The sequence below is a fragment of the Siphateles boraxobius genome, unplaced genomic scaffold (genome assembly GCF_051911475.1).
Source record: "Siphateles boraxobius isolate OS27281-9 unplaced genomic scaffold, OSU_SipBor_1 104, whole genome shotgun sequence".
In the NCBI taxonomy this organism is placed as follows: Eukaryota; Metazoa; Chordata; class Actinopteri; order Cypriniformes; family Leuciscidae; genus Siphateles; species Siphateles boraxobius.
In genome coordinates this window covers 2,251,229-2,275,775 of record NW_027508705.1, presented here as the reverse complement: position 1 = coordinate 2,275,775, position 24,547 = coordinate 2,251,229, and the positions used below count along the sequence as shown (strand labels likewise).

General features: G+C 40.5%; 1 protein-coding gene across 4 annotated transcripts in view; it reads right to left on the bottom strand.

Moving 5' to 3' along the window:
• Nucleotides 1–477: 477 nt before the first annotated feature.
• The window catches only part of znf318 (zinc finger protein 318), a 28,768-nt gene continuing 4,698 nt past the window's right edge, over nt 478–24,547 (bottom strand). Inside the window, exons 3-13 of one of the 4 annotated variants that reach the window (XR_013207856.1) lie at nt 20,795–21,434; nt 14,574–15,861; nt 11,796–11,893; nt 11,509–11,608; nt 11,127–11,419; nt 5,350–5,541; nt 5,150–5,237; nt 3,986–4,104; nt 1,186–3,875; nt 865–1,070; nt 478–761 (exon numbers count right to left, since the gene is read on the bottom strand). Coding sequence is in view for 2 of the 4 variants with exons in the window: in XM_077246935.1 (XP_077103050.1) it covers nt 1,200–3,875; nt 3,986–4,104; nt 5,150–5,237; nt 5,350–5,541; nt 11,127–11,419; nt 11,509–11,608; nt 11,796–11,893; nt 14,574–15,861; nt 20,795–21,434 (5,494 nt within the window). In the remaining 2 variants the exon portion in view is untranslated. Of the gene's footprint in view, nt 3,876–3,985; nt 4,105–5,149; nt 5,238–5,349; nt 5,542–11,126; nt 11,420–11,508; nt 11,609–11,795; nt 11,894–14,573; nt 15,862–20,794; nt 21,435–24,547 lie in introns of all 4 variants that reach the window. The other 3 variants (XR_013207852.1, XM_077246935.1, XM_077246926.1) reach the window with 3 other exon arrangements.

Here is a 24,547-nt window from a genome sequence, read left to right as displayed (position 1 = left end):
ATTCCTAACACCTTATTAATCTTCAGGTTTAATTACTCCGTTTTTATTCATATCTAGAAAACTTATTTGTATGCAAACAAAGCACAATTATATAAACAAGCAATACAAGTTCAGTAATCTCATGTTCAATGTTAAACAAAAGCAGTTGCAGCATTTTAGTGTAAAATTTGTAATAAAAAATAGCATTTATATCTACTTATATTTGGTGCACATGCAACAAACTATATACAGAGCACAATGTGATCCATTCATAAAACAGGAGCAGAATGGCTTTCTGTGTATAATGTTCATAAAACAGTGCTTTATGCAAACGGTTTCAATCAATGTGGAAAATTACCTTAGAATAGTTTTATGAACCATGTAGCCTGTATGCAATCTCTCCAGTTTCATGAATGAGGCCCAATGTGTGCACAATGTTAAAAAAAGAATGCACAAGTCTAACAGCAGCAATAAGCATATTAATAAGAAGCAAAGACAGAAAGGGTTGCTGTGATTTATTTGAGCTAGCACAGAACTTGTGCAATTACACCAACTATTTGTAGATGCTAAAGTATCATGGTAGCAATGTGAACATTATAAGAACACATTTGTTCGTAAAAAACAAAACTGAAACCGGAAGGAAAAGCCATTAATACACCGCACAGGGTAATAAAACTACAGAGGCCAAGCCGTGACATTTTCTGGCCAAAGTTGTGAATGCATGTCCTTGAAGCATGAACTCCACACCATTTATCTTCTTTGAGCCTGGATCTTTGTGGCTCCTGCATTAAAATATCTTCATTGATTTAGATGGAACGAACAGAAGAAATGGATTTAGAGTCTGAAATTTTTAATACACATCATATTCGTTATGTTTTACATTACCTTTGGGGAAAAAGGAATGATTTCTGCTGGAAGCAAAATACGGAAACATGTAGCTCAATACCAGGTGATTTTGACAAGATAGCGAAACTTTTACACATATTTAGGGTTCATTACTTGATGTAAGTTTTCATTCTCTTAGAGGGGTTCCTTCCCCAGCACCCACTTCAGAATGAATGCTTTTCAGTCCACGCTTTCACTGGCATTACCTGCCAAAAGGTTAAGAATAGACATGAAACATTCTAACGGGATCAAGCAATTACAAAGAATACTTGAAAATCACTTATTTACATTCAGAGGTAACATATACATCCCTAAACCTACTCTTGGAAGGTCCTTTACAAAGGCTCAAAACTGAATTCAAATGTGTCCAAGTTCAGTTGCTCAGTAAAAGAACCAGGAAGGGGGGAGAATGACATGGGTTCCTCAGATTCCAGAGGATTTTCCTCTTCATTATTTATCTGTATTGTGTCCACTCTATTAACATCCATCACAGTTACGTCCCCCAAAGAGATTTCAATAGATTTAAGCACTTGTTGATCAAGATCTTCCTCTTTTGAGACATCATCTTTTTGAATCTCAGGTTTTAAGAATGCATCCTCAAATGCTTGTTCAAATTTTGAGCCCACGGTGTTGGGAGATTCTTCGCTCTGTCCAACCTTCGAGTCTTCGCTCTTGGGAGATACTTCGCTCTGGGCAACTCTTGAGGGCCTGTTGGGGGGTTCTTTGCTCTGGGCAACTTCTGAGTCCTCATTTTTGGGGGGTTCTTCGGTTTGGGCAGCATCACTAGCGCTTTTGTCTTTATTGTTAGGCTCTTTACAGCTTGAGTCACTGTCTGACTCATCTTTTTGAGCAACTCTTGAGTCCTCATTCTTGGGGTGTTCTTCTCTCTCTGCAATTCTTGAATCCACATACTTGGGAGATTCCACTTTCTGGGAGACTTCTGAGTCCTCGTTTTCTGTGGGCTCTTCTCTCTGGACAACTCTTGAGGACTTGTTGGGGGGTTCTTTGCTCTGGGCAACTTCTGAGTCCTCGTTTTCTGTGGGCTCTTCGCTCTGTAAAACTCTTGAGGACTTGTTGGGGGGTTCTTTGCGCTGGGCAACTTCTGAGTCCTTGTTGGGGGGTTTATCTTTTTGGGCAACTCTCGAGTCCTCATTCTCGGGGTGTTCTTCTCTCTGTGTGATTCTTGAATCCACGTATATGGGGGATTCCGCTTTCTCGGCAACTTCTGAGTCCTTGTTCTTTGGGGGTAATTCTCTCTGAGCAACATCACTAGCGCTTTTGTCTTTATCGTTGGACTCTTTAAAGCTGGAGCAACTGTCTGGAGGTGTAAATCCAGAGTCTTGCTTGTCACCAACATTTGCACTGACACATGTTTTAACAGCAGAGCTACTACTGTAAAAAATGTCATACAAATCTTTTGCTTTTCCTGCAGCAAGAGTGGTCTTTGGTTTTACCATTTTGGGGGACGGGTCTCTGGTATTAGAAGGAAGCTGAGGAGGAGGACGAAGGATTATGGTGAGCTTCTGCTCCTCCTCAGGCACTCCGGGAGCAGCCACATCAGACTCAAGAGTAACAACACATTCACTGGGAGTAACGGGTTTCATCTGGGCAGCATTTACCACTTTTGGCGCTGCAGTGGGACATGGCAGTGGTACGGATACGCTGAAGATATCTACAGCGCTGACAGAGGGCTTTGTGTGTTTTAGTTGCACCTCTTCTCCACTAAATGCCTTGGAGATGAGGTCTGCTGACAACGCTGGCCCCGTCTGAGTTCCTGTTACAGGACCAACAGATTTGTCACAAGCAGCAGGTGGTGTTGGCTTATTTTGCACACCTGTAAAAGACTTCCTAATAACCATAGGAGATATGGGAGGCGGTAGATTAGGATTACTTGTATTTTCGTTGTATGCTAGCCATTCACAAGAGGGGGGAAGCACAACCTTTCCTGACAATTTCATAGCAATGGATTTTGCAGCTGCTATAGACTTGGTAAAAGGATCTAGCTCAGCCTCTGCATTTTCATTTGGCGCCTCTTCATCTTCCTTTAAAAATTGTGCCGCCATCCTCTCTGCCTCCTTCTCCAGTGCTGTCTTCTGTGGCTTTTTCCGACTGAACTTCCCAAAGCCAGGCCGACCAGTAGCATCCTCATTTTTTTTGCGAAGTTTAGCAAGTAAGGCGGGGCTCGGACCACATAAGACTTTAGGAGGCTCGCTAGTTTTCTCTGGCTCTGCTTTGACCTCTTTAGTATTGAACTTCCCTGTGCTCTCCTGGTCGTCTTTGAAATAACCACCCTTGCCCTTCTGGTGCAGTGTTTTATCTTCCTTTTTATCATACTTGCCGTTACTTTCCTCATCCCCGTCCCACTTTGATTTCGGCCACTTCCCCCAGTCCTCATCTTTATATTTTGACTTCTTATCCTCGGCCTCCCGAGTGTATTTGTATCTCTTATCCTCTTCTCTGCCATACTTGGCCTTCTCCTCTTCTTTATCATATCGGCCCCTCTCGTCATCTTTTCTAAATCTATATCTATCGTCCTCTTCTCTATACCGACCATGTTCATCATCATCTCTGTTTCTAAATCGGTCTCCTTCATACCTGGATCTCTCCCCTTCTTCCTTCCTGTACCTATATGATGTGTATTCCTCTTCTTTCTTGAACCTGTTTCGTTCATCATCATCTTTTTTATACTTTGCTCTCTCTTCCTCTTTCATCTTGAATCTCTCGTCATCTTCCTTGTATTTCAATTTATCTGTATCCTCTTTCTTGTATTTCTCCTTAAGTTTATTCTCATTCTCTTTGATGTTCTTGTACTGCTCTTCCTTGCTGTACTGTGGTTTTGTCTCCACTTCATTACTTGACATTTTTCCTCCTTTGCTGTGTTTGGATTTCTGCATATCCTGATCTTCGTCTTCACGTTTTCGTTTGTGCTCTGAACTCTTATGGCTCTCTAAGCCAGCCTGACGGTCCAGGTTCCTCCTTTGTTCATAGAGGGGATTTTCATACATTTTTGTCTGTTGAGAAATTAAACACATATCAGGCAATCAAATCTGGTCAAACAAATTAATAAATTGCAGTCATATCCCAACCCTAGTCAAAGCTATTATGAATATGTGATGGTTACCTTGTATCTCTCATTGTGAGTATGGCAGGTGACATGGGCCTCAGCACAGATGGGATCACCAACAAACTCTTCACATAACTGGCAGAAGAACCCCCTCACAGGGATCAGGAACTCAGAGCCTAGAAGAGGGAATACAACAATTAAATATCTACCAATAGTGTGTATGCTTTTTGATGGCTGGTAATATACCCTTGCTCTGTTCCAATGATGAGGCACACTGCAAGAGAACTACAGTTTCTATCACTGCAATCAACATGGCACCAATAGGTGAAAGGAATCACAAATAATTTAAATATTCTGGTACACTGATCCTCAGATTCCACATATACCCCTTTTCCACCAAAAAAGAACTGGTTCGGAACTGGTGTTGGTTCAAAATTGGTTCGGAGTTGGTTCAACTTGCGAACCTCCCCAGAACCGGTTTGTTTTTCCACTGACTAGAGCGCCCAGCGAACGACGTCGTTACGTCACTGTGTTGCGCTATACGTCTTAGAAACGCTTGCAAGTACAACATTACTTTGGGGTTATCTCTAACTCGTGTACCAAGAAGGCTTTAAAAACAATTGAAATATGTAAGTCTTTTAACCTTTTCCTTTGATATGTAATCTTTTCTGATTAGTTATGTACCCGTCTTGTGTCTTTTTTTTCTTTCCGTTTATTTGTTCTATATTGTGACTGTTTTCTTCTTTGCTTACATAATGTTTTCAATAAAAAAAAATAAAAAATAAAAAAAAGCTAGAAACGCTTGCGCCAACTTCAAGCATAACAATTACAATGGCGGACTACATCGTGTTTCAGCAAATGTTTCTCCTGGCTTTACGGTCAGAAAAGATGTTTAGAACACATATAAACCCGCCCCCAGCCCCCGCCGCAAGCATGACTTGGTAGAAGAACGGTTCTCTGGTTCTAGTCCAGCAAAGAGTTGGTGCCGCTTTGGAACCAGTTTTCCTTGGCGAATAACCGGTTCTTTGGCTGTCAAAACACAAAGAACTGGTTCGCGAGTAGGCACCGGCTCCGAACCGGCTCTCAAAATGCTCTGGTGGAAAAGGGGTATTAATGATTCCGGTTCCTTATAGTTGCATGTGTTGAACCAAATGCATAACTTTATCTTTAACGTAATAAATTTGTTTTATGACTAACAATGCTATCTTATAAAGGCGTTACCTTTGGCTGGCTTTGAAGTCCTCTTTCCAGCTGGCTGTTTCTTTTCACTCTCTGATTTTGCCCAAGGTCTGTCATAAGGATCTAGAGTCTATAGGAGAGCAAAACAATGGATGACTGAGGCAGATGCAACTTGCAGAAATAAACACCATTCACAATCAAACAAACAACAAATCTCATCACATATATATGAGCACACCTACCTTCCTATGGGTTTTGCAGTGCAAATGCATGAAATAATCAAACATTGAACCACTGGTAACATTGCAGTTTTTACACCAGTGGTTTCCCGCATCGTAGTAATCAAACTGCTCAGCAGCGTCCAGGGAATGGCTGCTCAATAGAGGAGATGACTTGGGTTTTTCAGGAGAGGCTCTTGCTTTCGAGGAGGCTACCTAAATTATTTTAGGCAGTAGAAAAAATGCATAAGTAAAAGTCACTAAGCAAGCAATAAAATAAAGAAGAAATGAATCAAATACTCTTGAGGAACCCAAGTTTAAAAGAATGAGCAGAAGCTTTTCAAAGAAATGAATATAACACTTCAAATCCTAACTGTCAATCATTAAAGTTTGTCATAAGACACTTACCTTTGCAAAATAGGCCATCTGTTTCCAGTCGGGGAGAAGACACCCAATGGGTTTACTACTTGAATTTAATTGACTATTGTAAAATAAATGGTTTTAAAAAGTCATTGAACTAGTTTTTATTTTATAAAACAAATTATAATAGTAAAAAAAAAAAAATCTTTCGATTTTGAGAAATAAATTTATATATTTGCTGTAGCAGAAAAACAAAGATAAGGAAAAAAAATTCTTAAAATCAATATTTCAAATCACTATTATTTTTATAACTTTTATAACTGGTTACATGCGAATTAAAGAAATAATTATCTACCAGCCATGAGTAGACAAGCCTATGCTATAGAAATAACATCCATAAATTTGATAAATTCCTATATTACAGAAGATGTTGATGTCCTGTGTCAGAATTACAATATTCCAGCAGCGCCAATCTCCAAACAGTTATGTTTTAGACCAGTGTAATTATTTAGCAGGAGTTAAAAACATTGTCTCTACCTTGGAGTAACCCCTCAAAATATAAATAGAAATTAATATCATAAGAAAATAAGTAACAAGACAAATAGATAATTTTCCCCCACACTAAAATGTTTGCAACATAAATACAAGAAAGTCTCGCAGATATGATTTCAGGTAAATTACTGTACTGTCAGGACTAAAAATGTGGTTTTCAAATTGTGCTATGCTATGATACCACCAGCTGTACACAAAGTACCTCAGGTGGTACACAAATCTGGAAAGTTACTATACTTAAACCAGGGATGTGCCGAAGCCGAATATTATGTTCGGAAAGGAAATTACGCATTCTACTGATGCCCCGTTTACACGAAGGGAAGACGCAGATATTTCCCTGTGTTTTGGCCTCTCATTTACACGAAAACCCCGTTTTTATCACAGAAAACGATTATTTCTAAAAATTCCGGCCAAAGTGGAGATTTCTAATAAAGCCGGTAATGTGTTGCTGTGTCAACTGGGAGAAACGGGGTTTTAGGTTCTCAAACACCACATTATGCTCCAGAAAATGCTTAACGTCATGTGAGCGCCCAGTTTGGCATAGTTATGAGGGCGCTCGACGGCGTATATGCGGGTTGATGTAAATGACAACTTTTTTGAAATCGATGTTGTGTGCACGATGTTATTATTGAAAACAGAGGGGGGGAAATATTCGTTTCTCTAAAGACCCGGCTATGTGTAAATGTGGCCTGAGCCACAAAAGCAGGGATGGGCAAACTCGGTCCTGGAGGGGCACTGTCCTGCAGAGTTTAGCTCCAACCCTGATAAAACTCACCTGACTGAAGCTTTCTAGTAATCCTGAAGACACTGTTTAGCTGTTTCAGGTGTGTTTGATTAGGTTTTGACTCGGAGCTAAACTCTGCAGGAAAGCAGCCCTCCAGAACCGAGTTTGCCCATGCCTGCTCTAAAGGGATTTGGTAATGGAAGAAAAATACAAGATGGGAGGGGGAAAAAAAACATTTCAATGCTTTTGCTTTCTTTTGCAATTATATACTTTGCAGGGATCAGGGAGCCGCTATCAATATGCTGGGTATTGAAAAAGCTTAAGTGCACGCTCGCACGTGCTCTTGTGTATAGGGAACGGTGGGTACTGACCACACATATTAGAAGACACGATTTTTGTCAATGACGCTCAGGATTATTTCTGCACAAAATCCTCGACATCATCCTGTTAGTCATCATATATAATTTAAACATAGCTTTGTGCATCTAGGACTCCAACGCATAGGCGGGATGCAAATTGGTGTGGTGTTGACCACTCTCAGCCTGCACATTTTATTCTATGTGCTATAAAGAGCAATGAAAAGGCAGCATGTTGTTCTGTTAACTCTCAAAGTAAGCATTTAGGTGCTAAAAGTAAAGGCAAGCTTTGATACAAATGTTACATGTCAGTGTATGCATGTTGTAATCCTTTCTAAAAGTTACTATTGTGGCGTATGCATGTTTTTAAATGCTACTTCTCAGGTTCCTTCCACAGATCTGTAAAGGCATGCAGCATGATTAATCAGGAATATCTTAATCAAAATATGGCATTATCTAGTCCTTAACCTAGCACTCAAAAAGATTTGCCCAGTGACTACTATTTACTATTTGGATGGTTTGATTTGATCAAAGGTGGTACTTGACCGGAAAAGTTTGAGAACCACTGGACTAAAAAACATCTGTGAAAACAATTACCAAATACATTTCGGCCTCATGAAATCAGGCCACTGTCCTGCAGAGGACAGGATCGCAACCTGCTTCAGCACACATGCCTTTGTATTTTCAAGTGATCCTGAAGAGCTTGATGAGCTGATTCAGGTGAGTTTGATTAGGGTAAGCACTAAACTCTGCAGGACAGTGGAGCAGGATAGAGTGTCTAATACCCCTTTTCCACCAAAAAAGAACGGGTTCGGAACTGGTGCTGGTTCAAAGTTGGTTCGGAGTTGGTTCAACTTGCGAACCTCCTCAGAACCTGTTTGTTTTTCCACTTCTAGAGCGCCCAGCGAACGACATCGTTACGTCACTGTGTACGTCGCCATACGTCTCAGCTAGAAACGCTTGCAAGTACAACATTACTTTGGGATTATCTCTAACTCGTGAACCAAGAAGGCTTTAAAAACAATTGAAATATGTAAGTCTTTTAATCTTTTCCTTTGATATGTAATCTTTTCTGATTAGTTATGTACACCTGTCTTGTCTTTTTTTTCTCTCCGTTTATTTGTTCTATTTTGTGACTGTTTTCTTCTTTGCTTACATAATGTTTTCAATAAAAAATTTAAAAAAAAAAGCTAGAAACGCTTGCGCCAACTTCAAGCATAACAATTACAATGGCGGACTACATCGTGTTTCTGCAAATGTTTCTCCTGGCTTTGCGGTCAGAAAAGATGTTTAGGACACATCTAAACCCGCCCCCAGCCCCCGACGTAAGCATGACGTGGTAAAAGAACGGTTCTCTGGTTCTAGTCCAGCAAAGAGTTGGTGCCGCTTTGGAACCAGTTTTCATGGCCGAGAACCGGTTCTTTGGCTGTCGAAACACAAAGAACTGGTTCGCGCGCAGGCACCGGCTCCGAACCGGCTCTCAAAACGCTTTGGTGGAAAAGGGATATAAGTTATGACCTCACTTTTTAGGACAACTCGGAAGTTAGCGGTGCATGGGTTCCCTCGATCGAAAAGCTATGCATTTTCCCCATAGACTTTTGGAAAATCGCAAAAAATAAGATCCGTGTTCAACAAAGAGTTGTGGCCTTTACACGTTTTGTCTATCAAGATAATCTTTACAAGTTAATCCCAAAATGTATACATTTTGAAGCCTATATAAAGTTTAAAAAAACCACAAGCAGACACAATAAAGTTTAAAAAAAACACAAGCAGGTTTTAACTGGTGTGTTTTATGTCATAGATCAAAGCGTGAAAATATTTAGAGGCTTTGTTAACCACAGACCTTATTTCAGGCGATTTAGCAAAAACCCATTCAAAAAACCCATAGACTTTAGGGCGAGGGAACCGGAAGTGCTAAAATGCTAGCTCACTTCCGCGTTTTGGCCTAAAAAGTGACGTCATAACTTAGGCACTCTATTGAAGACCTCTGCTCTATGTAAAGTAAAACAGCTTTGAACAGGATACTGATATGACAGGAGCTTTCATCTCATGTGAACATTATTTTAAATGCTTTTTTTAGTTTAATTATTTTACATATTTTCTTTTAAATATATTTCTTTTGGGCAGTGTTTCCCAATCCTGGTCCTGGAGTACCCCCACCACAGCACATTTTACATCTCTCTAATCAAACACACATGATGCAACTCATCAGCTCGTTAGTAGAGACTCCAAGACCTCAAAATAGGGAGACATCAAAAATGTGCAGTGCTAGGACCAGGGATGGGAACCACTTCTTTAGCGCTAAAACTTGAGGAAAAATGTCCTGACTGCAAATATGACTTAAATGTTTTGTGGAATCACTGTCAAGAATTAAATGCCACTTGAGATCATTTTTGAATTGGCAGCCTAATGGTGCGTTCAACTGCTCCTGGGAAGTTTGTATTTACGAGTTGAGAAGTCATGTTTATGACATCAGGTACTCAAGCCACTTTCATTGGAGCAAGATGGCAGTGTACTTTCTCTTAATTAACTACACAAAAATACTGCAAGGTTTTTAAACTCCACTTATAGAAAGTAAAGAACAAAGAATGCGCTTCAGGTATGCTTTGCTTTTAAGAAGCTACTGTAAACTGTATTGAGTCTGTATTGACACATCCCCAACTCCTAAAGACCAGGGGCCTGTTCTTCGTACATGGATTACTCAATTAACTGGATTTCAATTTTGATGATTTGACATGATCAAGGATTAAGTTCTTATTAGGTTTGAGTTGTTGTCATAACAACAGGTCCATAAGCTCAAACCTGCTCGTGAACAGGCTTATTTAATGTAAACAGGATTAGATCACATCTTTAAGCGGAGGGGATACTTAAAGTCTGTCCCATCTACTGCTACTTTCTTACAAGAGTACCCTTACAAACCAGGGACTATGATCATTTAAAATAGCCTAATAATTTAAAGTTAATTTGCAAACAATTTTATAATGTTGTGTATCATAATATAGAGACAGGCAGATTTACTCATACTCATAATGTACAGTTAGTCTATGCCGTGCATTATTTTGAACGGTGACAGATATTATGGGAGTGGCTTGATGCAGATGACTTAGTAAAAAATGCTGTCTGCTGTGCCATAAGAAAAATGTTCTTGACCCTTAGACTCATTACTGCAGTCACAAAACAAATCTGCTTCACAGGTAAAATTAATTTGTTAATTAAATTGTTGATTACATCAAAAATGTAAAGCCTGTACAAATATTAGAAATCATGAAATAACGGAAATAATTGGGAATCATGTAACAAACAGAAAACGTTAATTTATCTATTATAACTTATGTCATTTGGTGGCTTGGCTGTTTCCTTAAAAAGGTCTAGAAATTTGGCAAGCTTTTCGTCAGGTGTGTGATGTTTTAATATGATGTCATTACGTTGCTGTCGCCAGCTAATCACTGCATTGCTGATCATGGCTTTGAGTATCGATATATCTGCCCTTACTAATGACCAGAACACGCAGTAATCTCAGACAACTTATTACAGATATTTAAATCAAATCCGCAAATTTGTTTGAAGAACCAAGTTAGCCAGAGATCAGTTATCACGATTAGAAGATCTGGCATCTGTCAAATCACCTCAGATGTATTAAGCAAGGTACGAAGGACAGACCCCGGGACTCAAAGAAAATACAAAGCTTCCCACTTGTATTTACGACTTTGTGGTGGCGTTCATGTGCATTTGAACACACCATCAGACTTGACTATGAAAAGGCCAATCAAGTGCAAGTACCTTTCCTATAACAGAATTAGCAACTCTACCTTAGTGTATGAGGTGCTGGTTTTGGCCCCTGACTTCTCTGGGCTTCTGGTTGAATCCCTCTTACAAAGAGGGGGCTGCTGCTCATAGTCCCCAGAGATCTTTGAGTCTTTGTAGTCTATACCGAGAATAAGTGCCACTTTGACCAGCTCTTCATGTTTTTGATCTGCCTCTCTCTGTTCAGCACGCAACTTAGAGATTTGGGCCATCGCATCCTCTTGCAGCTGACCGAGCTCTTTAAGAAGAGGGTCCTTGTGTCCATCCTTCTCCCTTCGCTTCTTTCGAAGGAGCTCCCCTTAAGGATCAAAATAAACACTATAATATTTATGGGCTCATTCTATTATACAAAGAAAACACTTCCAATTTGCACTTAGAGGGAAATACCTTGCTGCTTTCTCAATGTCTCCACATCCTTTAAAAGATTTTCTTTTCTCTTATGTCGCATTACTTTTTCCTTTTTAAGTTTTTCAAGCTCTTCCATGACCTAGAAGATAGAATTTTATTTAGACCTTAAATGTATTCATCAGCAAAAAAACCCCAAAAAACCCAGATGTTAATCATGAGGTATAACAACTTGATCAAAGAAAGTCAAAAAAAAAAAAAACAAAGAAACAGTTCTTGATTCCCAACCCTACAAATGCAATAGTTCCTTCACATTTCATGGGATTTACCTTTTGTTTTTCGCTGGCAGTATTCTTATCTTCCATTTCTTTCATCTTAATGTCAGTGGTGATGGCTTTAGAGGCCACAGCATCCAATTTAGAAGGTGCTGAAAGGATCATCAAATCATGTTAGTTTAACTGTCTAAATCACCCAAAAATCTCTCATAATTTGCTCACCAACATGTTATTCTGAAACCATGACTGCAACACAAAAGGAGACATTCGCTTTTCCCCATAACCAGGGCTAAAATGCTAAGGATTTTTTCTTCTGGCCCAGTCGGATCAGTGGTTCACATTATTACTTGTCCTGCCAAACATTTTCACTGGCACCACTACAAAATATGATGTGTGCGCATAGTCTGCACTGTATAAAATAAATATGGATGAATCCTTAAAGCTACAAAAATTACTCCGTCAAGAGCAGCGAGTGATTTCTGCTTGCATGCTTTCCGCGTGCGAAATATAATGAATACCGAAATTTAGTTGTTTTTTTCGAGTGCTCTTATGTTTGAATTGTTTAAAGTGGCTTGAATGTTTTAATTGGCAAGACGTAAATACACATGTAAATGATAAAAAATTCAGTCAACTGTCCATAACATCTTTAACATTGGGCCCAGGCCATCGGGCAGGGCAGTCCCTATAGACCGTATTCACAGCAGCACCATCTTTGTTTATTAATGGGAATGAAAGCGAGGCTGGGAGGGACAGACATGCATCTCTTCAATGGGCTGTACTGTTATTTAATGTGTTTTTGGATTGTTCTGCTCATGAAACACTGGAAAAATATCTTTCCAAGAAATTTCAGTTGACAAAAAACTCACAACAATATAAGCTGTGGAAAACTGTACATAATCTAGGAAATTTGTACAGCTTTTTACAGCAGATGCCATTGGAAACACGGCAAGACTTTCCCTCACAGCCTCACTTTCATACCCGTCATGGCGCTCCTCTGAATAAGGTCTATTGTTGAGCCCTGATAATTCATTGTGACAGTCTCTGTAAAGCTCCAAAAAAAAAGAGCTTGCTCATATTCTTGTTAGAAAACAAACAAAAAAGCCACTTCAATACGGTGAGCCAGGTTTGATATCACTGCCACCATTTAGTGTTGGGAATTAAAATTCGGAATCGGATATAAAATTAAAATCGATTCCTTGTATCAATACCTTTGTGTGTGTATTTTAACATGACTTTAAACCATTCAAGTGCATGACTAACTGCGTGCAGTTTTTGGTCATCTCATTAAAAATTACATTTAAATTAGGTAATATTTGGTTAAAGCTTTTAAGTGCTGGAAAAAATGTGAAGCACTTGAAAGTCCTTGAGAAGTACTTGCATTTCATTCTCAAAAAGTGGTACGAACCATGAAATGAATAATGTATACATTAGACTGTTTCTGACACAATACCATGGTTGCATTGCTACATTAAATCCATGATGAATGTTGGTGATTTGTGGACTGAAAAGCCTTCTATAACTTGTTTGTTCATGGCACAATGGTTCTCCTGGTCAGCACTGTTTGATCTAATATGGTTCATAACAGACAATTCTTGGTCAGATTCAAACGCTTTCTCACTGGCTCTCCCAGCGGTGTGTAGTAACAGTGTCGCAAGATCGAGATCGTCCCGAAAGTAACTGTTCTGAGCTCGCAGGTACTACACAGGACGGTCTGTTATACCCCTTTTCCACCAAAGCATTTTGAGAGCCGGTTCGGAGCCGGTGCCAGCGCGCGAACCACCAGTTCTTTGTGTTTCGACAGCCAAAGAACCGGTTCTCGGACAGGAAAACTGGTTCCAAAGCGGCACCAACTCTTTGCTGGACTAGAACCGTTCTTTTACCACGTCATGCTTACGTCGGGGGCTGGGGGCGGGTTTAGATGTGCTCTAAACATCTTTTCTGATCAAAATATAGGATCGCAAAGCCAGGAGAAACATTTTCAGAAACACGATGTAGTCCGCCATTGTAATTGTTATGCTTGAAGTTGGCGCAAGCGTTTCTAGTTTTTTTTTATTTAAAACATCATGTAAGCAAAGAAGAAAACAGTCACAATATAGAACAAATAAATGGAACAAAAAAAAAAATACACAAGACAGGGGTACATAACTAATCAGAAAACATTACATACCAAAGGAAAAGGTTAAAAGACTTACATATTTCAATTGTTTTTAAAGCCTTTTCGGTTCACGAGTTAGAGATAATCCCAAAGTAATGTTGTAGGTTTGCAAGCGTTTCTAGCTAAGACGTATAGCGACGTACACAGTGACGTAACTACGTTGTTCGCTGGGCGCTCTAGTCAGTGGAAAAACAAACAGGTTCTGAGAAGGTTCGCAAGTTGAACCAACTCCGAACCAACATTGAACCAGCACCAGTTCCGAACCAGTTCTTTTTTGGTGGAAAAGCGGTATTATTGATCTGAGCTGATAAACTGCCTGCGCTGCGCAACTCAAACGAGTAGTGAGGTTTTGTTCCGCTTTTGTTTGCCATTTGATCTTTTTCATATGCAACATAAAAGTTCTTATTAGTTGGGCAATGTGGTGGTTGCACCAGTCCAACCTCTAACAAAATTTACTCACAAAAAAGCCCACAAAATGCAACCATTTGGTCACAGTCTTCTTGACCCCAGAACAACATACGGTTTGGAATGGCATGAGGATGAATACATAATGTCAGTATTTGAATTTGACTATGAACTACTCATTCAAACAACTCCTCGTGAGGAGGCTGAGTACAATCTGTATTGTTAAAAGCGCTATACATAAATGAAGGTGACTAATTTTGAAGGTCACTAACCTTTTTTATTGTCGTTTTTACTCTCACTTGTCCCAGCTTTAATCACTTTGAGAAAGGGTCGCTCAAAGGTAGGTAGGCTGTAGGGATCCATTGGACTGGGAGGAGGTACGGGCATACCTGGAGGTGGGTACATCGGCCATCCCGGGGGCATATATGGAACATAATTGCCATATGCATCGTAACCGTGTGGAGGGAAGTCAGGTGGCATTACTCCCCGTGGGGGCGGGTATGGGGGCACTTGATGTGCCGGGAGGCTGGGTTGGGAAGGATATGCCTGTGTCCCAGAAGCCACAGTGGGTGTCGTAGGCCATCTGCTTTCTGTGACGGCAGGTTGAGTCTCTTTCTTGTTCTGACTATGTGAGCGTGTAGATCTTTGTTCTGGGGAAACTTGCTTTTTCCGGCTCTGTTTTGAAGTGCGATTGAAACTGCTACTTCGGCTTCGGCTTTCCCTGCTTCTGCTTCGGCTGCTACTCCGACTCCGGCTGGAGCTCCTGCTGCTTCTGCTTCTACTGCTGCTGCTGTAACTCCTACTACGGCTCCGGTGCTTTCTATCTGACTGCCGGCCAGCTGGTGTCTTCTTTGCAGGGGTGGCACCATGGAGGCGCTCTTGCGTCCTGGCGGCCATCTTGCTTATTTCGGCCACACCCAGGTCTAAGCCAATTGTTTTCAGCAAATCTTGTATCTTTTCATATTCCTCTACCTCCTTTCTCACCTTGACATCCTGTGGCCCAACTCCAGGTGGGAAGTCCTCAGGTTCTTCCTTGGCATGCATCTCAGGTGTGGCCGAAGAACGATGCCTTTTGTCTCTCTGCGAATGGCTCGTCACATTTTCTGCAGTATGGCCAAAAGTGTAAGGTGCAGAGCCATGTTCTCTTCTCTGAATATCACAAGACTGTGGGAAACTTGTGTCTGGAAAGCTGGAATCTGCTGGAACCTCCTTAGCAGGTTTCACCTCATCACCCTCTTCATCTCCATAGAGAAATTTCTCTTCATCTTCAATATCTGTAAGACTCTTTCTTTGAGAATGGGCTACCCCTGCTATCATTCCAAGCAACTCTGTGAGTTCTGTCTTCTGTCTTCCTTTCTCGTGAGCGAGGAGCAAGTCACTTCCACCCTCTCCGCCTGGCTGGAGTCTGCCAATCAGCTCTTCAAGAACATTACCATCAGAAGTTTTCCCCAGCATGGATGCAAACAAGTCTGGATCCATGGTTTTGGAAAGTGCACAGAGAAGCTGTTCTGCCTCATGTGAAAGACCACCGTCTGGATTTCCTCGAGGAGAATCACTATTCTGAAATACATTGGTTAAAGAATCATCATTAAATCTTTCTTTACTTTCAAAGAGTAAAGCCAACTTAATGTCAACTAGGGCTGTAATCAACCAAAGAAAATTTTGGTCGACTGAAGTCCTGAAATTGACTAAAAATCGACTTGTGGGGGCTTAGATTAAAAAACGTTAGATTAATTAGCTGCGCAGTACTTGGTAGCCTTGTCCGCCTAAATGAATTATAAGTAAACATAAACCAGGAGGCTATTTGCAGTATATTAAATCGTTTTTGACCTAACGTTAATTATTTTGCACTGAAATGACGCACTCTGTCGGCTCTGACAGCGTTGCATCACGTGCACCTGCGCAATATCATAGCCTATGATTTCCGAAAATAGTACTATGTCAACTAGTGATATCAGCACAAGAACTGTTGAGGAATATGCAACAATTTAGACAATTGTTTTTGTCATGTTATAATAACTGACAGACGCTATCATGGCAGCCGCTCTGTGCATGTCCTCGCGGCTGAGACACGAATAGACTATTAACTTAAAGCTTTTACTCTTAAACACACAAGGCATGTCCACTTTAATAAAAAAAGTAAATTCCTTCCGTGATGTTATTTTTGCGTTTGGATGATAGAGGAGGCTTAACATCCAGCGTGGTCTGGGGAAAGCTACCGTCGTTGCGGCCGGCTGCGCCTGCAGTTATAAAAGGATTAAGATATTAGACTAAAACATGTGGCATATTCTGATGTTCATATAGCCTACTCAAAACAGACGGGGCACCCTAACGCAGACAAGCTAGCTTACCATTTTTAGGTGATATGCCATGTTTGTAGTCGAGCTGTGATATGCAAATTGTTGCTTGCAAACTTTGCATTTGACTTTTTTTCCGTTATCTTTTTTTGTAAAATGCTGCCACACTGCCGATGTCTTTGAGATGGTGACGGAGGACTGACTGTAAATGAAACGCTCAAAATTAAATAAATATTCAGCAAAACACCAGACAAAGGCCTTCTAGTTCTTTCTTTAATCTGTCTCCAGTGGGTTGGGCTAATCCAAAAAAGTGAAAACAAGGGGGGTGTTCTGAAGACAGACTGCTACCTGTGAAACATGGGTGCTCTGAAAACACCCCCATTAGCAATTAGTGCTTTCCACCCGACGAAATTAACAGCCAAAAATCGACCAATCAGAATTTTGGTCGAGCCAGAATGCATCGACCAATAAATCGACTAGTCGACTGGGAGATTACAGCCCTAATGTCAACTAAAGCCATGGTCACACTAGACTTTGAAACAAGGAAATTTTTTGCAGACATGCCACAGTCTGTGAGTTTCGAAAAAACATAATATTTTTATGTTTTGGATGTATTATAAGCAATGTACTCCGCTTTACTGCAATCCTGCAGATGTATAGTTTGCTTCCTTTTAATTCAGCTAAGAAGTCAAGCTATGACTAGGGATGGCGAAAACTCAATTTTATTGACCGACCACCGAGCCTCATTAGCCGGTTGAAACCGGTTAACCGATTACTTTAAAATATGCTACGCTGTTTGAAATAAAAGCCATTTCGAGAAGCGCCTGCAATTTTGCAACTCTATCGCATCTCTCTGCCGCTCTCCCTCCCGCTCACTCTCTCTCTCACACACACACGGCGCCACCCTTCCACTCACGCCACTTTTTTTAAATCCCCTACAGCGCGAAACATGAGTCCCGCAAACGCGGCGCGAGGAGCTTGTATGTAATAGGAGGACAAATGGCTCCTTAGTTTCGAAATGGTTTGGGTACAAGGTGATTGCGTTGAAAATAAAGGCGTTAGTCTAGCGTTAGAAGCTCATTTGAAACATTGCCACAGCTCATTTAAGAAAATGAAAGCCCTCACCGCTTACAAAGTCAAGGGGCAGCATTTCTTTTTCAATCATTCCACATAGGGCTGTCACGATGTTAGATTTTTCACACCACGGTTATTGTGGCCAAAGTAATTCACAATATCGATATATCGCGATATCTATAGACCTTATGTAGCCCCGCCCCTTTTCAGCGCTGCGCTCGTTGTCTTTTGACTTCCGGTCTGTATTTTCACAGCGATCTTGCATAGGTATGAATGAACTGCTCGTAAAAAATTCCCGGTCGACATTTGTTAAGACATCTGCTTTACAATGCTTATGATAAACATTTCAATGCTTATGATAACTTTTGTTAACTCTACAATAAGTAAATCCACTTCACCAGCCAATTACTCCTGGACAGCGATGCCTTAGAAATATACAGAGCGACCGCAAAAACGGAAAGTTCAAAGACAATATTCTAAAGATGACGGCGTCCACGTTTCTCTGGTGCATAAGGTCTACAGAAACCATGGGGGAAAAAATGTCAAATCAGTCAAATTAATTTTTACTTTATTTAATTTTTCTTTTTTTGCATTTTTACTTCTTGTGTTCTCAATATTTTAATGCAATTTTTTGTAAAGTAAGACAAGCATGTGAAGTATATCTGGTTTGAAACTGGAGCGAAACACTGTCTGAATGTTTCCGGAATAACTGAAAAGCTCTTAAACCTGTTGTTGCGCCGGTGCAAGTCGCGCAGATTTGAACAAAACAAAACAAGTGCAAATACAAAAATACGAAAATAAGACGAGCAAAGAAAACAGAGTATTTAATCATCACCCTTTATTTAAAAATATGAAAACAGAAACCCGCTGTTAACAGGTTAGTCACATTTCCCATTCCATGACTAGTAAAATAATCGCAATTTACTCTCTGTAAAATAGCGTAATCCGCAGGATGATGGACACGGAGATGGGTAAAAAGGTTGATGGCTACACATTCTAAAGATTGGGTTTAAGGGGGTCGCACACCGGACGAGAAGCGTAGCTCTGCGCCGCGCGAAGCACACCAGACGCGCACTTTCTCAGTTCATGGCCAGCAATATTGTTCTGCTTAAGGACATTATGAAATTAAGATAATGTCTGTAGGCTACTATGATATGATTGTGCTGTACAATTAAATACAATAATTGCTAAGTCTGCAGTCTGAACACTTTACCTCAGTCAGAGCGCACCCGTTAACTGAATGAATTGAGAATCTCACCTGAAAATCCGAGCCATTGCTGGGCGCCGCGGACAGACGCTGAATGGTGCCGTCGGTGTGTGTGTGTCTTTCTTTTACTGTCTATGGTGTGTGTAAACTCCTAGAAAATAATGTGTTCGAATTTTAAAGAATTCTCTGCGCTTCTCGTCTGGTGTGCGACCCCCTTTAATGTGCTGTTTTCTTTGAAGTTGAAGAACTCCCATACTGGCGAACTTACTTTCTCTCACTCAGACAACATTCTTCTCAGAGTGCCTGCGCGGGCGCGCGCTGCGTCTTCTTATTTTGATAGATGCGAGTGCAATACTGCCATCTCAACTGGCGCTGGAGTATACGTATCATGTTATCATAAAAGTCCTATTCATTTTAAAGATTGCGGTTATCGCCAATACCGGTATATTGTCACACTCTAAATTAACACGATGTCGATATTTCAAGCTTTGAATATCACGATTATCGTTAATACCGGTATATTGCGACACCCCTAATTCCACATATCTTTTTGGTAATAGTCTCCGAGCGCTGTTTGTCACATTTCCTACCAGCTAGCATAGATGACACGGTAGGTTGGCTTTGGCTACCTTTCTCACCCGAATAGGCGTGCGGGTGTCGCGTTTTCAGGCAATACATCATAGATGATGTGCAACTACTGTATTTAAGCATTGCATAACACAAGTTGCAACTAACATCTGTGTCATTCTTTTTGGTGAAATGGTCCCACACACTACTATTCTTTGCACGCTTCATCCTGTCGTCTGCCCTGGGTCTAACCTCGAGTGTTTTCGCCTGTAGCCTTTACTTTTCGCAAACCTTGTGAGCGCGCGAACCCAAACACTGTGACCTCGTGCCAAATGATTTTATAGGTTTATTAAGTACAAACAGCCGAGTTATGAAAAATTGAGTGTGAGGGATTTGTTCACTTCACACAAAAATATCTTGGAATGAGATGGCTAACTGTAGTAGCGTTTAGTCCACTGTCTATAATAGCCTAATTTAGAGATCACTTTTTTTTTTTTTTACCGACAACTTTGCTCGGTTAACGTTGATATGGTTAACCCTCGGTCAAACGGTCATCGGTTAACATCCGTAGCTATGACATCAATCTTCTATTGGTCACATGTCTTCATGCAATACAACTTTGCAGGGCAGATTTCACCAAACTTGGTTTCCTGCCTCCCACATTCACATACATAATTGGAAGTGAATACAATGAAGGTGTAGGATGACCGCCTCTTAATTTTGCAGACCAACTAAAGACCACAACAACAAAACGTGTCAAGCTACAAATTAAAATGCAGTGCACACTTGCTTTTGCTTCTATTAGCATAACTTGTTTTCTTTCAGGTCAACCACAGATATTTGAAGGTAACCATCACCACTATGAGTCTCCAGCAGAGATGCTCCACAATATATCAGTACCATATTGGTTTAGAGACTACTTTTAATTGTTCATACACATATCTATTTCATCATTTAATACTCACTTAAATAATTAAAAATAATTCTCCAATGAATGTCCATTTTTCATACTGCATTGTTAATGTTGTGACCATGATTCACTTGTAGCATTTAAAAGGACTTATTTTAGTTTTTTGAATTTTATTTTTACCCTAGATTTATTTTATTATCAGCCATAAGAAAATTATCATCAGCATCCAGAATTTACATATCAGTTCATCCCTAGTACTTAAGCTTTCAAATCATGCATGTCTTATGTGAAGTATGTTTCTGGCTTATGTCTCTTAAATTGAGACTGCAATACCTGATGTGAAGAATTAATATTAAACAACAGCTTTTGATTTAAATGTGACCTGTACATTTTCAATGTCAAACAATAATTTCCCAAGACATAATGAGAGGTAGTTACCTGCACTAGCATGGGAGAATCAGTCTCGGAGGAATCCATTCTTTTCTTCAAAATTGACTTTGCCGGCTTCACAAGCATATCCTGAATTTCCTTGCGTCTCCGAGCCTTCTCAAGCTCAGTAAAGTCCTCCTCTTGCTCCCTAAAATTACCTGACTTGACTCTCTTGTTGACGCTGCTGTGACGACTCCTGCTGGAGCCGCTGCTGCTACTGCTACCACTGCGACTGACACTGCGGCTCCTAGCACGACTCCTTGCTCTGCTTGTCGCCCTGCTTCGACTCCTTTCTCGGCTGCGGCTTCGTGGCCGGCTCTTGCTCCTTGCCCTACTCCTGGCCCTACTCTTATCCCGACCACGACTTCCACTTCTGCTTCTACTTCTACTGTAGCTTCTCGCACGGGTTCTGCTCTTGCTACGTGCACGGCTCTTTGCTCGTTCGGGACTCCTGCCGCGACTGTAGCTCCGACTCCGGCTGCGCGGTCGACTTTTGCTGCGCGCGTAGCCAGGACTGCGACTCCTGCCCCTGCTCCTGCCGCGACTAACACTGCGCCTCCTCGAACCCCTATCGCTGTGTCCATCATGGCTTGACCTTCGTGGAGAGTAATAGGGCTTATTATAGTGTGATTCTCCAGCACCATAATCTCTGTCAACAGAAATCATCACATCATAAAAATGCAACTGAAGTACAAAGCAAACAATTTCATATCTACTGAGTCTTTGGGCTCAAGTAAACATATTTCCATAATTACACATGATTGCATCAAGCGCTGTGGTATTAAATATTGTAAAACCACTTATCCTTAAGGCAGGGGTGGGCAACTCTGGCTCTCAAGATCCCCTTATGCCTAGTTCACACTACATGATTTTAAAACGTTGGGCTGAACTGTGGGGTTCACACTACATGACTTGCTCTCTGTGAAATCAGAAGTGTTCAAGTTGTTGAGCTGTTCACACCACACGACACAACGTGATTGATCCGCAACAGGAGGTAACGCACTACACGAGTTGACAACAACTCTGTCACCCAAGGATTCTATCTTGTCTACAAACCACGTTTTGTCACGAAAAATCACGCGAACCGGACATGAGGCGTAACTGCATGCGTGCCGAAGAAGAACACAAATACGGCCGCGAATATGGACGTCAGACATAAACTAGTGCTGCAAACTGTTTGCGCGATGTTTTGCTCTGAGAAAAAAAAGCAAAAATAAGAGTATGGGCGAGTGGATCCGCATAAGCGAACAGCAGGGATTGTCTGTGCTACAGAGAGAGTTGGAGGTGAGTACAGCATGTTTATATCGGAGATGTAGCTGCATGTTTATGTTTGGCTGACGGCAAAAATCGTGTATTTACCCGCGTATTTACCCGATGACCTCAACCCATGCCTTGCTCTGATTGGCTGTTGCTCATGACATCAGTGAGGTTGAGTCGTGCGACAGCTCTGGATATCTAGCATGCTAGATATTTTTCTAGGCTCGGCGACGCGACTGCGAGGCGTCTGCGAGCGTCTTTGATGCGTTGTTGGCTCTTTCATACTAACAGATTGGCGAGCGTTCATCGCCCGCTAATCCCCCGCGATAACACCCTGACCTGTCGGCGAGCTCAACGATTTGCAAATCGGGCTTAAATCGGGCTTAAAATCATGTAGTGTGAATTAGGCTTTACCTGCAGAGTTTAGCTCCAACCCTGATCAAACTCACCTGCCTTTAGCTTTCTAGAAGGACCTGAAGACCTTGATTAGCTTGTTCAGGTGTGTTTTATTAGGGGTTTGCAGGAAAATTATCTCAAGGTCCAGAGTTGAGAACCCCTGAACTAGAGTTTGATTAGAGAACATTTTCTATCTTTTGAAATAGGCAGGAAGGCCATTTGTTTCTGAAATTCAATTTGTTGCATTATTGTTGTATTAAAAAAAAATACAAAAAATAAAAGACCAAATGGATTTAAACCTCCATCACCTTCTAGCATGATGTGAACAAAAAGACTTGCATCAAAAAATTTGTAAGCACGATGGCGTTGCCGATACTTGGAGAGTAGGGTTTGAAATACAACATACAATTTAATTGCTAAGAGGGAAAACCCTGTTGAAATTACATTTTCTTAAAACATTATTTACAAATTTGACAACACAAAATGTGCAATATTGAAAAGACTGTTGGAAGATTTTCAAACACTTCTATTAATTGACAGTTTTCATTCTCAAAACGGGCAAAGAACAGTTGGAATACACTACATGACTTTTTCCCAGGTTTCTTTTAACCCATTTGCTGTGCAGATAATGGCCAGCCTGACTTAATTTTTTCTAGCTTCAGACTCCATTCAGTTGGAGGAAATCAAACTTGTTTGGTATTTTGAGCTGATGTTAGAATACATATTGGTTACATTTGTCAATGCATGTTTCTGTGCGAGTTGCGTCCTTTAAGTGAACTGTCATTTAGTGTACAATGCCCAGATTTAATATTCTTTTCCTAAAGTGTGCATGAGTGTAACTCAAAGTATTAAAGATATCTTAATATTAGGGATGCACGATATATCGACCACATATCGATATCGGCCGATAAATGGTCTTTTTTGATGTTATCGTTATCGATCCGATAAGAAAATTGGGCCGATATATCAAAGCCGATAGATAATAGATTATTTACTTCAGTTGAGAGATGCCGCTGTTCGCCATGATGGTTCTGAATGATTGGATTCACTTCGAAAAGGAAGATACAGTTCCGTGCAACATGTGCAGCACAAATCTGTCACATAGGCTTCATAACATTATAATAAAAACACGCCTGTAAAAGAATGTTGTGAATTCTTGTTCGCCAGTGTTTCAGCGCGACGAGCGCGCTGTGGTGGAAAGAGCGCATCTATGGAGTTAAGCCTTCATGACAAGCATAGTCAAGTTCTCTTGAGCATTCGCAGCATTCTGTGCCATTGTAAGTTGTAATATGTTTATTTTGTGTATATATATATCTGATTAATCTAATATAGGATGCGTTTGGTTGAGTTAATGAACGAAGCAGTAGCGCTTCATTGTAGGCTACCGGTGATCATCTTTATAGCCTATTTAGCGTGCGCGCAGCTCAAACAGCAATGCACATTTATAACTATAATTGGGACTGTCATATACATGCCATTATAATGAGAACACTATTGTAATAAAACGTTGTGAATTCTCTGGGTTTAGTTGCCGTTTCAGCGCGTTGTTGTGGGAATAGCGCGTCCAGAACAGGGATTAGCCTACTACAACATTATGACCAGCACAAGTTCGATTAGGCATTCACGTCATTTTTTGCAGATAAGTCGTAATATAAGGTTGATGTAAAATAAATATCTGATTAATCTCACATATGATGCGTTTCGTGGATTTAAACAACCTGCTAGAAAAGTTCTTCAGTTTCCCGGTGCTCGTTCTCTTCAGCATCAGATTAAACAACAATGCAAAACATTAAAAGCTATGATTGGGACTGTCATATAATTATAATTGTATTCACTATTGTAATAAATTTGTAAATTATTTGGGTTTGCATTCTTCAGCAACCGTTGAGTTGATTAACCTTCTAGCAAAGCGATTTGGTTTAACGTTCGTTCTCTTCAGCTTCAGCGCGTGCAGCTCACACAGCAATGTCATTTGAAACAGTAACTAAGCTATTAAAGATGTTTAATATCACTGTAATATTAAAAATGTCTATTTTTTTCAAAAACATTGTGTTATAATTAATAACTACCATTATTTTGTTCTCGTATTATTTTCATCAATGATATGGT